At 38.2% G+C, this 14,237-nt stretch overlaps 1 protein-coding gene across 3 annotated transcripts in view; it reads right to left on the bottom strand.

The window, feature by feature from the left end:
- LOC146057392 (gamma-aminobutyric acid receptor subunit gamma-3) overlaps positions 1-14,237 on the bottom strand; it is a 487,036-nt gene that overhangs the window by 56,962 nt on the left and 415,837 nt on the right. For all 3 annotated transcript variants that reach the window (XM_083168580.1, XM_083168579.1, XM_083168581.1), the window contains one exon: positions 3,474-3,611. In XM_083168580.1, coding sequence (XP_083024706.1) covers positions 3,474-3,611 — 138 coding nt within the window. The remainder of the gene's footprint in view (positions 1-3,473; positions 3,612-14,237) is intronic.

Below are 14,237 nucleotides of genomic sequence, written 5' to 3'. Positions count from 1 at the left end.
TCTGGTTGACTCATTCTGGTTGACTCATTCTGGTTGCTGATTTAGCAGCTTTGCAAGCCAACCACATGCCCCCTGCACGAACGTCCAACCCCCCTTGCACGGTGAATGTCCCTACACGCATGCGAATGAATGTTTTGCATAAACATCCATTAGCAGACTTACTTGCGGGGTGGGAATAATCAGATAGTCGTCGACCATTGAATGATTTCCAAACACTCTCAAATCTAAGTCACTCTCTGGTTTGCGGAGCCCTGTTTACACCCGTGTCACACCGCAATTTAAATGGGAACTCCTAGTGTTTATGTGGAAATGCCCATGAAATGCTGGGGGTTCCCATGGGCGCTACCCGTGGCCTCTGCCCCATGTCCACCACCCACACTGCTCTGTGCGAACAAGCCAGCGAATAATCAGTTTGCCATGCTCATTCCTACGGGAAGCGGTCATCTATTAGAATGAACTTAGGTCTACAGTCATTAGGTCGACCCCACTAGGTCGACTGGCAGGAAGGTCGACCTGACTTAAGGTCGACATGGGCCAAGGTCGACATGACTTAAGGTGGAATTTGCATAAAGGTCGACATGAGGAAGGTCATAGAAACATAGAAACATAGAATTTGATGGCAGATAAGAACCACTTGGCCCATCTAGTCTGCCCCTTTTTTTAAATCTGTTACCTCAAACCATATTTGATCCTTATTTTTATGTAAGGATATCAATATGCTTATCCCAAGCATGTTTCAATTGTACTACTGTATTTGCGTCTACCAAGGTCGACTGGTCATTCACAGTTTTTTGAGCCTACATGTGCTGACAGGCGGTATTTCATGCCCTACCATCCACTAGGGCGTGGAGGAGGTTATTAAAGCTGTGGCGAGCGAAGCGAGCCACCGTGCCCAAAGCATTGCGAGCGAAGCTAGCGATGCGAGGGTCCGATTCTCATTGCCAACTGTGTCCATGTCGACTGTGTCGACATTCAGATAAAAAAACAGTGAAAAACCCATGTCGACCTTATGACCAGTCGACCTTCCTCATGTCGACCTTTATGCAAATTCGACCTTAAGTCATGTCGACCTTGCCCCATGTCGACCTTAAATCAGTTCAACCTTCCTGCCAGTCGACCTAGTGGGGTCGACCTAATGACTGTAGACCTAAGTTCATTCTGACAGATGTACCGATTCCATTCGTACAAAGAGGCTTCATATAAGCATAAATGTTTATGCACATGCACAGTTGCAGTACATCGCTCCCCTGTGAGAACTCGCAGGGGAGCGATCCAGACAGAAGGAGGGCCTCGATGTACAGTATTTCATTGGTAAGGTATAACTTCTCTGACATCGGAATGCCTACTGTCAGGAGCCCTGCATTTAAGTCCCTGCAGGCTGGCTGCGCTCGTCACGCTGCAGGCTCCTATTCTATTCTCCCTCTATGGGGGTTGTGGACCTCCAAGAACGAAAATAGCCTGTGTAAGTCAGGCTCCTGACATTCAGGATTCCGATGTTGGAGAAACAACCACCTGAATCCTGACTGTTGCTATGATTTTAAACAGCACTAAGCATAATTTGTGAACATGCTATTGCATGCTGAAATGTTAAGAAAGCATATTACACAGTACATTTAATAAAGTCTTTGTGTAATAGATGATTCTGAAACCATCTGTCTTTTTTTGTGATTCATGTTGTCAAATCAGAACTGAATTTAAATCTGGGTACATACTGTACCTACTGTATACAACAGCCAGGCCAACAGTTCAATTCCTGACCTGTTCATGAAAGATCCCAAGAGTGTGTACATATTTTTTATCAGAAGCAAACTAGTCATATTGAAAGATCTGCTGTTACATTTAGGTTTTTTCCATCAGATCCGATGGTGCAATATTGGCCAAAAAGTGCAGTACTGTATGTACACTCTTTTAACTGCTATGTCTAACTGATCATCCAATGCTCCACTGATATTTTAGACAGATGAGTTTCGTGAATCCGGAGTAGATTGCATCCGGAGTGTGTTTGGGTTTTTTCGGCACTTCTCAATGTAAGTAAAATCAAAATGACCTAGCATAACACATATCTGCTAGACTTTGAAATCATCTGCATTATTTTATTCATTTTTTTTAAATATGTTAGTTTGGACATTATTTTTATAGGGGCAATTATTTGCAAGGCAAAACCATGCATTGTAAATTATTGCCCCTTTAAAAAAACCTCTTAGTTTGGCCGGCATCCCGCACAGCCGCGAAACATTGGAGGCTATTACATTTGGCACTTTAGATAATCAGTTATACTATATACATTGAATACCATTTCTATAGTATTCTGAATACCAAATATACCAAGCATTTTAGATAATAAACCACATACAAGTATAAGACAGTAAGAAGCACAGCAGCATTTGTAGATGGAAAAAAATGATAAAATATAATACTTTTTACATGCATCTTTGGATAAGGTGAGATTGCTTTTTTTGTTTTGACTAGAAATCTGAAGGATCAGACCATGTAATATAACCTACTCTTATGTTAAAGGATCTATAAATTCCCTATCACATTAGAAAATAGGTGTATAGCCAGAGGCATACCTAGATAGTAGTAGGCCCCATAGCAAAAGTTTGTAAGGGCCCCCTATTTAGTACCAGATGGTGATAAATGAATGTAAAGCATATTAGTTACACAGCAAAGATGGGCCCCCTTGAGCTCTCGGCCCCATAGCAGCTGCACCCCTTGCACCTATGGTAGTTATGCCCTTGTGTAGAGCCTTCACCAGTATGTTGGGTAATATTACACTGAACAATCCTACAAAGGGTGAAGCTCTTTTACTCCTAGTGAGCTCCAACAGCACTAAGAACACTTTACTAAACTCATCTATCAGACATGCTAGAATTTCAACTGACTGCCCTTAGATCCTGAGTTAATGTGTTTTAAAAGTGAAGGCAAAAAATTAATATATTTTGAATGTGTCTATTGACCTTTAGAATGTCAACATTAATAGCAGTTTGACATTGAACGCATTAACATCTTTAATGTTGCCAATTATATAATTTTGGAGATTGCTAAAGTGGGGAGAGACAAAGTACCAATCAATTAGCTCCTATCTGCCATATTACAGGCCATGTGACAGGAACTAACTGGTAGTTTGTCACTTTATCTCTCTTTCTGCTGATATTAGGATAAGGGTAAGGCAGCAGTTAAGATTAGAGTAAGGGTTAGTTTGTGCTTAGGATTAGGTGTAGGGGTTGGGTTAGTTAACTCCACAATGAGAAACCACATTTTCACAATGTTGACAGTCTGACAGTTTCAGCATTACTTTTCATTAATATTGACTTTTGACATGTTGAACTCCTGCACATATATACATTCTGATGTCTATTTGAACATCAACATTTTATACCACACCTACCAAAAATTTATATGTTGTGAATGGAGACCTATTTTAATATAATTTTTTTTAGATACAATGTGATCAGAGTTGAATGATGTCTTACCTGCTGATGTTTGCACAATCCCAGTTGTGTTCCTGAGGCCCATAAAGTCAAACTGATAAAGTCTCCACGACTTCTGATTTGCTGCCTCTACTGAATTTTTCCTCCATCTGTAGATCATTTCTTCTTTCGGGTAACCATCTGTTAAACAAAAATCTTATCTTTATCAGTCAAGTGAGGAACATACACAGTCGTATTGTTTTGTTCTTGTAAGAATATTGTCATTATTGTGCTGTTTCTAATAGAAAATGAGTCAAAAGAATATTATAATATCAACCTAGTGAAACATAATTTATACATCAATGCACATTCAACCTAAGAAATGTATGTGTTTTCAGTTTTGAGACAAAGCAGTTGGCTGCAGGCTGTTAGATAGCATTCATATTTGATTTTGTATTAAAGACAATTCCAAAACTATATTATGTATAAATAAAAACTGCATCTCTAATTCAACAGCATTACAATGGGCAACTGTGTTCTTTGCATCTACTCTAGAGACTTTTAATCAATTATATAGCACATAATAGACAGTATGAGCAAGATAAATAGATAATCACTTTACATAAGCACCACAAGTTAAATTACTAGTATATGAAATCAGATATTTCTCATGTGTGGAACATACCGGTAAATAAATATATCAACCCACACTCCTGCCTAAGACCTAATTAGCAGTCATATTTTTTTGTTTCAAAAGTAGAAGGTTGTGGCTTTCAAACCTGTGTCTGGGCTAGAGCACCACATGGTGTTAATCAGACTCTGATTGTTTTTACAGTAGGGCATAATTCAGTTCAAATAATAGAAAGGACACAATATGATGTAATGTTGAGGAGAGTTTGTGTGCTGTCTCCTCATATATGATGACATGCTGACATCACAAGCACAAATTCTGACCCAATGAGCTATTGATGAGAAGCGCCATTACCACACAGCTTCCTCCATACTTTGAACTGTAAGGACACGCACCCGAGTGTCTCCTAAAAAAGGCTGTGCCAGAGACATAAGCGTCCTACAGTGTCCAGTAGTATATTAGGTACTCCAAAGAGTCACTAAGTCTAGTCGCAAAATATCCATTCCACTGCCACCACTGCATGTATCTGCAGGTGTGTGATACATTCACAGCATGCCACATGCATTTAACTCATTCCTGCCTGGATTTGTTCATACTGTAGAGCTAAGAGCCGTAGAGCTAAGACAGTGGAGCAATGTAAATATGCATGGGGTAGGCATAAGGATATCCTTACAATGAAATAAGGATCTGATCACAGGGCTCTGCAAATACACACAGCAGCGGTCAGGTCTGAATAACCACCATAGTTCAAGCTAAATACTTTTAAACACAATTTAAAACAATGCACCACAATTGGTAGAAAATTATGCAGTTATATTTATTGAATTGACCATCACACACTGTATAATCATTGCAATTAATTCTGCTAATTATTTAATGGTACCACAAAATATGTTTTTGTTAAATTGCCAATTACAAATATAAACATCTGATTGAAATACATGTAAGGTCTAGAAAGGATTCATGTACGTTTTTAAAATAAATAGTTCATTAAAACAGGCTTAACAGCACAAGCATCTTTTCCGCAACCTTGTAAAGTTTTGTAGCCTTGGGTATACAGCTGCTTCTGTGAAATGCTAAAATATTCCTTAATATTATGTGTGGAGATTTGCATAGAAAATCTTGCTTAACACTAGAGTAGAGAGCCAACTTAAGGCCAAATTGTTTCCTGCATTTGTGTTTCCCCAGGTGGATTACTTACTTAAGCTTTTAAATGACATACCAAATTTACATAATCTTATTTCAATTTGGGTTTAAAAGTATATTAGCAAAATTGAATGTATTTGTTAGAAACATTTTGTAGCATAATTCTTTGTTAATGTTATTGACTCAGATGGGCATCATGAAGAGAAAAATACAAGTCTATATGCCCTTTTATCAGTATGCTAAGATTTCTTAATAGACCAAATAGCTGGGTTTCTAATTGAAGCAATATTACTATTTGATTCAGTTTGAAGTAAAGGAAAATGTCCAAATCCAAAGTACTTTATTAAAGAACTGAATGGTTTTATGTTAGTTTAAGATGGATGGTGAGTACAAGGATTGCACTACAGAATGTGATTTATAGAGTAGCCGTGAGTTACCAACATTACAAATTGCAATTTCTCTTTCCCATCAGACCTTATTTCTGGGCAACTTTTAGACAATTCCACATATAATAAGTGTGAATAATTGACCATACTCGCATGCCCTCAAGCTACCCTAATTGGCTCATATCTTGTCCTGCATGCAAGGCAACAAAATACATTGGCTTCTGAAAATCATGACTGTCTCTCACAAATATGAGCTGATTATGGTTTTATGCTTATTACTTTCTTAGTTTCAAATTAAACAAAGAATAAAAAGACACCATTGATTCCTGGATTCATTTGACATTTTGCAGGTATGGGTTCATATGTTTGTACCACATATGTCTATCTAAATATGTGAAATAGTGTGTGCTATTTTATATACATCCCCTGACACTTGGTACCATATATCAGGTATCAGCCCAGGTCAGTATTCCAGTAAAGTTGCATGCAAAAAATGTCACTTTGTTTTTGCAACAGTGTCTTGAAAGTGAATTTTTGGTGACACCTTTAATATTCCATTAATTATTACTACCCATTTGAAATACTTTTCAAACTGTTGCAGTAGGTCTCAAGTCAAAACCTAATTGTTCTAGATTGTATCGATGTACGTGTGCAATTAAATTGCTCTTGCTATAATATATATCATGGTGTGCTGGATAAAATATATTTGCTATAGCATGCGAAACCCATAAAATGGAGCTTAAATCATAAGAATATATTTCAACACATTATAAAATTGCTTAAAAGACAAATCAAGGTTGCGAAAAAGCTTCATGGCAGAGTAGTCAGAGCTGAATAATAATCAAAGTAATCAAGTTCTGAAGGAAAGCAGTTGTCATAAAATGAGTAAAACTGGGATTTAAGGTCCTTTACAAGTATAAGATGCACTGGGATGTAGAAAAACACAAAGTACTACTGTACTACGTAATTAAAGTTTACTAAAGAGGATATAAATACACCATTATCAAAGCTCCTAACTTAGCAAGGCATGAGAGAGCTGAATGGGCAGATAGGAGACCTCCCAACACAGCTCTTTTGTTCGGAGTGTGAGATAGTTGGGTATGCTTAGAGACTGTGTAAATTAAAGCAGCCTACAGCTCCAAAGATACAGATCAGTAGAAAATAAATATTGGTATAATATTTCCTTTTTACTTTGTCTAAATAATAAAGGTGACAGGTCCTGTTTAAATAAAACAGAGATGATCTGTTCAGACTGCAGATTAGAGGGATCATATACAATGTCACTGACAGACATTAAAGTGTAACTGACATTCTATGATTTTTGATGGATGAGTTATCCTTTATCAGATCCCCTTTGTAAACTGTTTGGGTGGCTATATACTATATCTGATGAATGGATAATGGCATAGGGAGAGGAAATGCTTCAACACTATAGAAGGGAGTCCGGAAAAAGATGAACAACCTGTTTACCTATGTTGTTAGTGACCTAAAATGTTCTACAGTAATTGTTGTACCAGATACTGCAGCATATAACGGTCATCCCTTTCTGCAGAGGAACATTTTTAGATAAAGATTTATCTTGCACAGACAGACAGTCTACAGAGCTAAATTACTATGATGTATCATAGACTGCAGTGTTATGAATAAGCCTGTTATGGTGTTCTTTACATTGTTTTATGAATGTCTGGAGCAGTTATGTGGCAAAAATTAATGTACAGATATCATTAGGTATGCCACAAATTATACAGTTAAATGACATAGGACGTCTCCTATGATAAACTGGAAACACGTGATTTGACCAGTACTGGTTTGTTATACTGTGACATCCGACTTCTGATTTACACTTCAACTCAGAATCATTATTGAGACCAAGGGGATTGAGAGTTTTCATTTAATATGTCTTATTTTTTTCCAAAAATGTTTGGAAATGGAACGGTCCAGATAGTTGCAGTGGAAGTTTTCTCCATGGGAATGATGTAGTGTACTTTCATGTCTCTTTCCATAAAGGGCATATCATAATACTATGCAAGTTCCCATTTTCCCATACATTCCTTGGGCTCTTGTATTAGTCCCCTAACACAGTGTAACCTTGGTAGTGCACCCAAAAAGGCTGCCTAAACTAGTATACTCATGGATGGGATAAAAAAAAATAATTGGGTCTGATGGTTTTGTTGGGACCCTACTCTGGTGCTACAAAGGAACATACAGTATTATGTATAATCTCTTCTAGTGATAACTTATACCATCCAGGATAATCCTACCCAAGATGGCTGCCTCCTCTGGCACCCTGTTATATATATTTTTTCTTTCCTATGTTCCTGTTATAGTTGAGATGGATTACCCAAATACATTGAAGGGGAAACTCTTTGGGGAATTCATCATACTCTATTTGGACACTATCCATAGCCCATGTGAGACTGTTCCTTTTTGTACATTATTGTTATAGAGATTTGCTGATCATTTCTCAGTCTACATTGTTTTTAATTGCTGAGGATGGAATACACATCCCATGGAAGTTATTGTCTAGAATGCCTACACCAACCCTGCATTTTGCTTATTGATTGTGCTACATTTTCTATTTGATGTGTGTGTGCTTTTCTATTTGTGTTTTCTCTGTACATTTCCTTTTGTCCAGTTGGGGAAAGAGTGCTATATAATGAAAGTTATTATTACTATTATTTATTTCTCACTTAATATGCCAACACCCTCTTCCACTATCTGCCAACTCCACTCTGAGCACAAATATAGCCAACACTGTGAATACCTTTTGTGCTTTTCTGACATTGGGGCAGATGTATTAAGCTTTAACAAGAGATAAATCCAAGGAGAGATAAACATCCAGCCAATCACCTGCTAACTGCCATGTTACAGGCTGTGTTTGAAAAAAGTTAGTAAGGAGCTGATTGGGTGGACATTTATCTCTCCTTATCACTCTTGCATTTATCTCTTGTTAAGGCTTAATACATCTGCCCCATTGTTTCCATTCCATTACAACAACTAACACATGAGCCAGCTTACTTCTATCTCAGTTTTTATTATGTTGATTATTTTGGGAGGAAAAACACTGAAACTATTGTGACAGTCTCTGCAGTTGACACACACACACAGATAAATAGTAGATAGATGCAGATGTAGCCGCGCTCAACGTGGTTAATTTGCAAGCGTGGGTGTCCATTTGGCGATCCTAGTCACACCTGTAACTCAGACCACCATGCCTGTATTGAAAAGCAGCATCAGATCCTTGGTAACCACTAAAAACATGAAATTCAGTGGAAAAATAACTTCTGCTAGATCTTCAACATGGGATGGTTGCTAATCATCAGCTTCAGATGTCCATAATAGCTCAAATGCTTCTGGCACATGTGGCATATGGATGCATCAGCCATGAACCCTCCACAACCTAGAAATACAGTATGTTGTGCAGAGTGTGATACAAGCACCAGAGTACAGTCATTGAGACCTGTAAGCGGTATGTGATCTGCTTATAGTCAGTTATGACTCCAACAACGGTACTAACTGAAAGTGCCTTAACATCACTTCCAAGATCTTTTCTCCTGATTATCATTTATGATATAACTTACTTATGCAATGTTGTAAATAGATGAGAGTAAGATGCGCAGTAATGTGAAAAGAAAACTACGCAGTTAGAGCGTAATTCATTCATTAGGGAGATGGGGGCTACACAATAGTATATCTTCTAAAGAAAAAAGTAGTGGTGTTGCAAATAAACAATACAGTCTGGTTTCTATGGATACCACCTCCACTAATTCCCTTTAGATGGTGTCATTATTCTCTATCAAAGGGTTATTGAAGCTGGTACAGGGCTTGTGCTATGGGCCTGACTCTGACCTGATTAAACGGCTGTGAATTTGCACAGCAGGTGATTATCGATACACTGCGCATGCGTATGGTTCCCATGTGCACGGTATGCATGCGCAAGGTTGTCCTGCAATGAACTCCTGCAACTAGTCGTGTTCACTGGCCTTACGCAAGGTGATTAACAGGAAGTGGGCGGGTAGGGGTGGAAACCGACTGTTTTTTAGGAGTGCTAAAAAAAACCTCTAGAAATTCCTAGAAAAATGCTGGGAGTGTTGTGGAAATTGCTGGTGTGCCAAGCCGGGTTAGGGGAGGGTTTGTGACATCGTGTTGAGCGAAGATGTACCTGTTTTTTATTGCATCGCTGAGTAATTTGTGTGTTAAATGACCTGTTAACGGGCATTAACACATGGGACCCAGTAGAAATTACCAGACCCATGTGTTATCAACTGATAAAGATGTCTCCTGGGGCTGCTTATCTGGGATTAGGATTTGTGTGCCTGAAGCATGCACAGCAGAATCCCTGATAAGTGCTGTTTTACGGAGCTAACTGGGTAGCACCTGGGGAATCCCTTAGCTGCAGTAATATACTGCTGCTAATGGGATACCACCTAATAATGAAGAAAATACTGTACACTGTAGTTTTGTTACTATAGGGTACTGTATATAAGCAAATTATATTCCCTACATCACGCTGATTCATTTCTACGATATATCAACTAAAGAACTAGCAAATGAACTAACCCGTCAAGTGTCCTGATAGCATGCTCCTGTGGAGAAAGATAGCACTTAGGTATTTTGGACAGGTAATAAAGGATTACAATAACAAAAGGGAGGGGGGATAAGTGAAGGGTGGAAGGAGAGTCAGGTGCATGTGTGAAAGTTTAGGTGTGTAGAAAATAGTAATTGCGAGTGGTGATCAGTTGCATTAACATCTGGGATAAAATGCAACCTGTGATCTTCATATCAACATTCCTGACAAATCCTACATTTCATACACTAACCCATCAGTAAATGCAGTGTTAATCTCTACTGGCAGCAGAGAGAATCATTAAAACTGTACGATTCTCTTTCAGAGACTGGTCAACTAGAAGCTTCATTTATTACTACATGACTTGCTGGCATTGAATGACAGAAAGGTCCTTTAGGAACACTTTGAGACTCAGTGCCCTTGTACTATACATGTCAAATTTGAGAGCACAGATGTTTCATCAGGGTTCCCATGAGGTATTTGCCCTGAGCGTTGGATGCTTCTGTAAATCAAAAACAATTTTATGCTTGTGTTTGTATCTTATTAACTTTGTCATATGTATAATAATGCAGTAAGTTAGTAAAAAGTCTAAATATATCACAGCAGACAGAGTAAAAAAATAAGATACTATTTTGTCCAGTATTGCAGATAACACACCACATGCCTTGGCCGTCTCTGCCTGCTTACATCCTGCTATCAAGCCACCTCCCACCTGATTGCACCTCATGTAATCTGTCTGTCGCCCCTTCCTACTAGATTGTAAGCTCTTCAAAACAGGGCCCTCTTCCCTCCTGTTGTCAAAGCCCTCTTCTCTTCACATTTCACTCACAGCTCTCCCATATTCACATACTCAGTGACCATCTTCGTCCGCATACTCATCTCCATCTTTGGCCACCAGTCCCTAGTAGTATGTTAATTGAGTCCTCACTGCTTACATTTAAGCTGTAATGTGTATTGAACTGTGGCGCTCCTTTTACCTGTACTCTATTTTTGTTATTTATTTACTGTAATGTTAAGTTTTGTCTCCCTGTACTGTTTCTTTGTACGGCGCTGCAAAACACTTGTGGCACCTTATAAATAAAATTATAACAATAATAATAATAAGAAGAAGAATTAAATAATATGTAAAAGACAGATTAAGGAGTAATCACTGGATCATATATAATAATTCTGAGCTTGTGAATAATCATTGCAACATACTTTCTAAATCACGCATGGTATATTACAGAGCATGACTAATTAACTAATCCATACCATTACACTTACTTAATCTTTAATAGAACTTAAGATTTTGTTGTACAAGTTGTATAATGTCACAAAACAGTTACCTTGTGTCCTAACAGTACAAAAATCTCTGCACTGTATTATGAGACTGCACAACGAAAGCACATTCAGTACTAGGGATGGCCATCAACCTTTATTGATTCATATTCATCAGTGGTTCATGGTCAATGTTGAATACATTACCCATCAATGGGGGAGAGCTAGATAGTTTCCCTCCCTTTTTTACAAGTGTCGAAAAAAGGAGCATAGCTCAGCCCCTGAAACATCTGAAGTCCTTCCCCAAGGTTCTGATTCGCCTAAGGGCCAGTCAGTCAAAAACATGGATGACCATCGGTTGGTGAAACCATAGATGGCTATCATTGTATAACTTATAACTATTGATCGTGACTACATCGATGGCCATCCTTATACAGTACCACACATTGGTTCTGATGTTGAGCAAAGCAAAAAAGAGAAATGAAGAAATGAAGCATTGAAAATAAACTACATTCCACACACTTTTAGATTTTTTTGTAACATTTTGAATAGCAGTTGCCAATTCATTTTTGAGTCACCCTTTGCACACACACACACATGTATATATATAAATTGTTTTCAGTACACTGTTGGTAGCACTTCTTTAACATACCAGCTGCCACTTATTGCACTTAAAATGAATGTGTTAGTAAATGGCATGTCAATTGTCAGCTCAAAATAGCATTAAAGTGGTTATGAATGAAAGTAGCCACTGCTTCTCTTTATTGAAGTGAAATGCATCATTATGTATATTTCAGCTTAAAGTAGCCATCGTCAGCAAGAAAACATTAGAAACGGGTGTGGATCATATTGTCGACCCAACTTAGGTTGACAGTCATTAGGTCGACACCACTGGGTCGACAGGATTCTAGGTCGACATGGATGAAGGTCAACAGGTGTCTAGGTCGACATGGGACAAGGTCGACATGGTTCTAGGTTGACAAATGCGTTAGTTCGACATGGGTTAGGTAGACAGGTCGCGAGGTCGACATGGGTTTTTTCACAGTTTTTTTACCCGAATGTCGACACAGTTGACATGGACACAGTTGGAAGTCAACTACAGCCCCTCGCATCGCTCGCTTCGCTCGCAATGCTTTGGGCATGGTATATTTCACATAGATCAGCCCTAAAATTGTCAGCCAATTATTGAGTGACAAAAGGTATTTATTACCTGCATGTGCAGTAAGACCAGGAAGAAAATCCTATGTGCACAATGCTTGCCAATAGTAGTGACCTGCTATGATCCATTTTGGCATCCATACTGCATAATCCAAGCTTGCGCTCACATTGGCAATCTGGTAGCAATTTTTCCCCAGAATTGCAATGCAAGATTAAAGTGGCATAAGAGCACCAGGAGGGACGGGGGTTCAGAAAGGAGCCCATCTTTGTCATATGCTCGGAGTGACTAACTGGGCTCCTCCGCATAAGCTACACTCTGCTGGCTAATTTTGCATAATGTAGCCCAAAGGCTACAGCAGCTAATGCCATCTTCAGATGGCATTAGCTGTGGGGATCAAACTATTTATATATTTATCTTTTAATACATTTTATCATTTAAACACATTTTATTGTGCTGAGCACGACTGCGCCCCTTGAAAGTACATGTCAGTGTAAACTGCATGTCCTTTCCTCTTTCCTCCTTAGAAACCAAAGGTGGCTGCAACTACTGTCAGAAATGGAGGGATCACAGCACTCCAATTTAATTTAATATATTTTGAATTTTCTAGGCTTGAACTTTGTTAACTGAAGAGAAAATGGCAAGTACATTGTTCTGTGTTTTTTTGCAAAAATAACCACAGAGCTATATAGCCTACTTGTAAGGATATATTGCAAAATATTATTACATTTGCTAGCATGAGCTTATAACAATCATGACTGGACCATTAACTTTCATTTTACATATTTTACTTTTGTGCCATTTCAGGTGTAAGATGATGACTTTTACTAAGATGAATGATTAAATGCACTGAATTAGAAAACAATATATTAAAACCAATTATCTGGAATGAATGAGTCTTTGTGAATGTATTGTAAGAAAAAACCTTTGGAGAAATGTAGTAGTTGGGTAATAAGGATGACAGTGCTCTCTGGTTATAAGAAATAGCTTGATTCACAGAGCTATTTTAGAAAATCAAAGAATAATTTCAATTAAATATTCAAACATATTGCTGCATATTAGACATTTGTTTAGAATTTGAATAAAAAGAAATGAATGGATCAATATGTAATCAACCAATCAAAGTGATTTGAGCTTGAGTGTAGGAGTTCGGAAACAGCTCTGACTGACTGACTGACAAATTTTGAATTGTATTATTGTGGCCTGCCCCTTACTTTATAATTCCAGGATGCACAGCTTGGTATAATAGGGGCTGGGTATAACAACAAAGATACAACTGCATGCCAGCGAGTATGACAAAAAGAGATGACAGAATATGTAGTAGATTACAGGCTTACAGTTAATACTAAAATTGTTTTTTTTCCTTCTGTGTAACTCCTCCATTATTTGGAAAGTTACAAAACTATATTACAAAAAATAAGAGTCAGATGAAATGCTCCCTCTTGGGATATTCAATTCACAACTTCAATGATGATCCTTTGTATTCAATATCCTGTAGACTTCATAGACCTCAAAAAGCTCTTCTCATAGTGTAGACCAGCGGTTCTCAATCTGCGTGTCCTGACCCCAAAGTGGGTCCCGACCACCTGAGCATGGGGTCACGACTTTATGTTGCTGATCATCAGGCTAATGTGTCTGTGGAGGGGGGAACAGGGTATAACTCATTAAGTAAACCCACTGC

Source organism: Crinia signifera, chromosome 2 (genome assembly GCF_055691185.1).
Source record: "Crinia signifera chromosome 2, ASM5569118v1, whole genome shotgun sequence".
NCBI lineage: Eukaryota > Metazoa > Chordata > Amphibia > Anura > Myobatrachidae > Crinia > Crinia signifera.
This window is presented reverse-complemented; position numbering and strand designations above follow the sequence as displayed.